Source organism: Mesoplodon mirus (assembly GCF_964341445.2).
Source record: "Mesoplodon mirus genome assembly, chromosome: 8".
Taxonomy (NCBI): Eukaryota; Metazoa; Chordata; class Mammalia; order Artiodactyla; family Ziphiidae; genus Mesoplodon; species Mesoplodon mirus.
In genome coordinates this window covers 19,228,902-19,232,789 of record NC_138984.1, presented here as the reverse complement: position 1 = coordinate 19,232,789, position 3,888 = coordinate 19,228,902, and the positions used below count along the sequence as shown (strand labels likewise).

General features: G+C 63.7%; 1 protein-coding gene across 1 annotated transcript; it reads right to left on the bottom strand.

The window, feature by feature from the left end:
- Positions 1 to 219: 219 nt before the first annotated feature.
- Positions 220 to 3,668, bottom strand: FEV (FEV transcription factor, ETS family member; the record flags this gene model as incomplete). Its single annotated transcript, XM_082631223.1, has 3 exons — positions 220 to 800; positions 2,800 to 2,874; positions 3,617 to 3,668. The coding sequence occupies 3 exons, from the start codon at positions 3,666 to 3,668 to the stop codon at positions 220 to 222; spliced, it is 708 nt and encodes a 235-aa protein (XP_082487349.1).
- Positions 3,669 to 3,888: the final 220 nt, after the last annotated feature.

The window sequence follows — 3,888 nt, the reverse complement described above, 5'->3', positions numbered from 1 at the left end:
CCCTCGGGGGTTGCGGGATGAGGCGGGGGGCAAATCCGGTGTTAAAGGAAGATTGAGGCGACTTCAGGCCCCTTCCCCCGGGGCTGGGTGCAGCGGGCGGAGTAAAATCTGAGGTTGAAGAAACGGCGGCGGAGGCGCCGGCCCCTCACCGGGATGTGGATGGGATTGAGCGAGGCTCTGGGCGCCTGGGAGAGGCCACGGGGCATCCGGCCGCCCCGTCTAGTGGTAATGGCCCCCCAGGTGCGAGGCGGCGGCCACCGCGCCGAAGGGCCCGGACGGGGGCTGCAAGCCGGGGCTGGGGTAGAGCGCGGCGGTGGCGGCGGCGGGGCCCGGGCCCGGCCAGTAGGAGAAGCCGGCGGGCGCGACGCCGGCCGAGGCGGCCATGAGGTTGAGTTTGGAGAGGCCGGGGAAGGGCAGTGGAGCCAGGCTGGGTGGCAGCTTGTAGAGCGCACCGTCCTGGGCAGCGGCGGCCGCGGCGGCGGCGGCGGCGGCGGCGGCGTGAGCGTGCGCGGGGGGCGGCTGGCAGGCCTGCGCCAGGCCCTGGAAGTCGAAGCGGTAGGCGTAGCGCTTGCCGTGCACCTTGCTCATGATGTTCTTGTCGTAGTAGTAGCGCAGCGCGCGGCTCAGCTTGTCGTAGTTCATGTTGGGCTTGCTCTTGCGCTCGCCCCAGCGCCGCGCCACCTCGTCTGGGTCCGTGAGCTTGAACTCGCCGTGGCCACCCTCCCACGCGATGCAGCCGGCGTTCGCGCGGTCAGCCAGCAGCTCCAGCAGAAACTGCCACAGCTGGATCTGGCCGCTGCCTGTGGGCAAGGGGGGCAGTCAGCCACCGGGGGGATGAGTGAGGCTAGCGGCGGGGGAAGAGGTGAGGTGGGAGACGACCTCCCTCCCCCCCGAGTCGGGGGTGGGGACCGATATCAGGGAGGAAAATGGCACGTCCAGCTGTGTAACTGGGCATAGCTGGAGCGGCTGGCCAGGGAGAGGCTGATCAGCAAAGCCGTCCCTAGCCAGTACCGCGCTTTTGCACAATGGAAACGAGTCTCCCACTAAGGAGGACGCAACCCCGCGGGCGCACAGCTTTGTGAGAATTGGGGTGAGAAGGAGAAGCATCACCTCCTCTTTATAGAGGTAGAGGCGCTCCAAGGCACAGGGCTCTCAGAGGTGAGCAAAGGCGGGATATCAGCCCTTCGGCTGAGGGCCCTTACTCGGTGCAGAGCCTGCACAACCGCACAGGGTAGCCTACATGGGTGGTTAGACTGCCACATCCCAGCTGGACCACGTCCAGAGATCCAGAGGGAAGAAGCAGGCCTGCAGCATGATCACCCCAGCCACCGGACAAGGCATACAGTTGGACCCCCTGCCCGAGGTGGAGACGAGGTGTGGCTGGCTTCCTCGAGGTACCACATCAGACAAGAATGGGCACAGTGGCTCCCTAAGCGTGAGAGGAATGGCAGCCTCTGAAGTCTCCCCATCCTTGCCAGCGTCTGGTGCTGGGGCTACTCCGGTTCGGCCTCTTTTTTCGAAACAGGCGGGATTCCCAGGGTACCAAGGTGTCGTAGTTCCCTGAGGGCGTGATGCGCCGCTCTGAGAAGAGGAGAGGAGACTGGGAAGCCTCTCTGCTTGGCTCCCTGCCTCCTCCCATCTTTGGCCAATCTCTAGACTCTTCTGCCCCGTCTGGATTTGGGGGGTTGCTAAAAACGGCCAGGAGGCTTTCCCGGGTAAGTGGGTAGTGAGAGAGAACTCCTGCTTCTCTGTCTTGGAGCCTTAATCAGACAGTTGGAGAAAAATCTTGATAGCATTACCCGCCCTCCCCCCCCCCCCGCCACCACACACTCTTTCAGAATAAAAGGGATTTTCCTCAGAACTGTCTGATTGTTTCAAGTTGAGCCTGCTGAAACTCTGCTTTTTTCAACAACTCCCTCAGGACCCAGATGCTGCCCTCCAACATCATTTTGATCCCAGTCCCTCCACACCAGCCCGGTGAGGAGCTGCCTGGCTCCAGGTCAGGAGCGTTGAATTTTAGGGTCAGAAGCAAGGGAAGATTTGGGTAAAAATGTGCATCTGGTACTGAGGGACGTAGAGGCTTGGAAGCTCATTCCTGTTGGGTGTTGTGTTCCCTTTTGGATAAAGCAGTTGCCAACCTTGTTTTTCTGGTTACGGTAACTTGGTGAGATCTAGGGTACCGACTGGGTGGGGACCTGTGGGGAGGCTTGGCCTGGAAGGCCGGCCAGGTTTGGCTGCCAACATGGCAAAACCGAGGATAATTTAGCCACCGGCAGAGAGTGGGTGGCCAACCTGGGAAACAACTGCAACGGCCCAGAGGACTTGGCTCACAGAGCCTGGCATGGGCCAGTGGGGCAGGTGGGTGCTGGCCCTGGTGCTAATGGTGACTCGGCCTGCAGTGGCCAGGGAATAATTCTCCGGGTCACCTTGCTGGGCGGTGCCGATGCCTTGGGCTCCCGCTGCCAGTAGGGAAATGACACCAAGCACCTCAGCCCCAGCCCCACAGCAGGAAAAACATTCCCAGCTGAAAAGGGGGTGGGGAGAGGATCTTCGTCTGCCCTGGCCTTCGAGTTCAACCCTGGGACTCAGCAGGTGCAGGAGCCAAAGGCCAAATGAATGTTCCCCCCACCCCCAGCCTCCCCACAATCATGCCCCGACCCTCTGTTTCCCAAAGCCCTGCATTGCATATCGCTCCCACCCTCTGTTCTGGTGGCAGTGGCGCCTGTCCGTATACGGTGGGTACCCCGTACCCGATCCACTGTCTTCGCCTCCGCCCGTCCACCCCGCCGGCCAGCTCACCTTTTTGTACCGCGGGGCTCAGCGGCCCCCACCCCGGGCTCTTTCCTTCCTTGAAGAGACCGTCTCCGACGGGATCTGTGGCAGCAGGAGAAAACAGTCAGGCAGATCCAGGCGGAGGTTGCCGACTTGGCCGAACGGGCCCCGGGCCAAGGCTCAAGGGGGAACTGGGGGGTGCCTTGGCTCCCCGGCGCGAGGCTGGGGGCCCGATCCGTCCGGCTCCTCCTCCCGGAGCCTGGCCCGGGCGCGCGCCGCGCGGAGCCCCTCCATAACGCCCAAGTCAGGAAACGCGTCCAGGAAAAAGGAAATCCGCTTTCTGAACGGGCCGGCGGGAGCCTTATAAAGCCGAGCGGGGTTTGCGCCAGCGAGCCGGAGCGCGCAGAACCCACCGGAGAGGAGAGGGCGCCTGGAAAGCTGGGCTGGTGGGAACGCTCGGAGCACGGAGGTGAGGGGCCACGAGGGTGCACGGGAGACTCCCGGCTGACCACAACCTCCCAACACTGCACGCGCACTGAGCCCCCTACCACACTGTAGACCTCTGCTCCCCCTGCCAGGCTCTTTCAGCTGCTGAGCTGGCACTCTTGGCTTCCCAGGCTCCCAATCTGCTCACTTCAGGTCCTCTAAACCTCACACTAAAACCCCAAAGAGCTCCATCTGCCTTTAAGGTTTCCCAGTGCCCTAGACTGCTCAGTTCTCCCAGAGATCCGATTCTCTGGACCGCGCCCCCTTCCCTTGGACCGCAGTATCCCCTTCCCAAGCCCCAGCCCAGACTTCCCGCCCCGGGTCGTGGTGCCTCCAGCCCCCGGCTGGTCCCTGGTACCTGGCAGGTACATGTTGATCAGCAGGGGCTGGGAGGCGCCGCTCTGTCTCATCGCCGCCAGGGCCTGGGCGGTGGGAGGTGGGGGGTGGGGGTGGGAGAGGGGGATCGCGTCAGGCTTTGCGCTCCGGGGCACCGATCCCCGCCCGAGGCGACAGCGGGTGACAGGGAGAAGGCGCTGGGTCCAGCAAGGCCTGGCGGGAGGGGGCTGCCCGGGTGTGGCGGGGGATGGAGGGGTCCTGGAGCGATGCTTCCAGCTACCAGGCTGCTCGGAA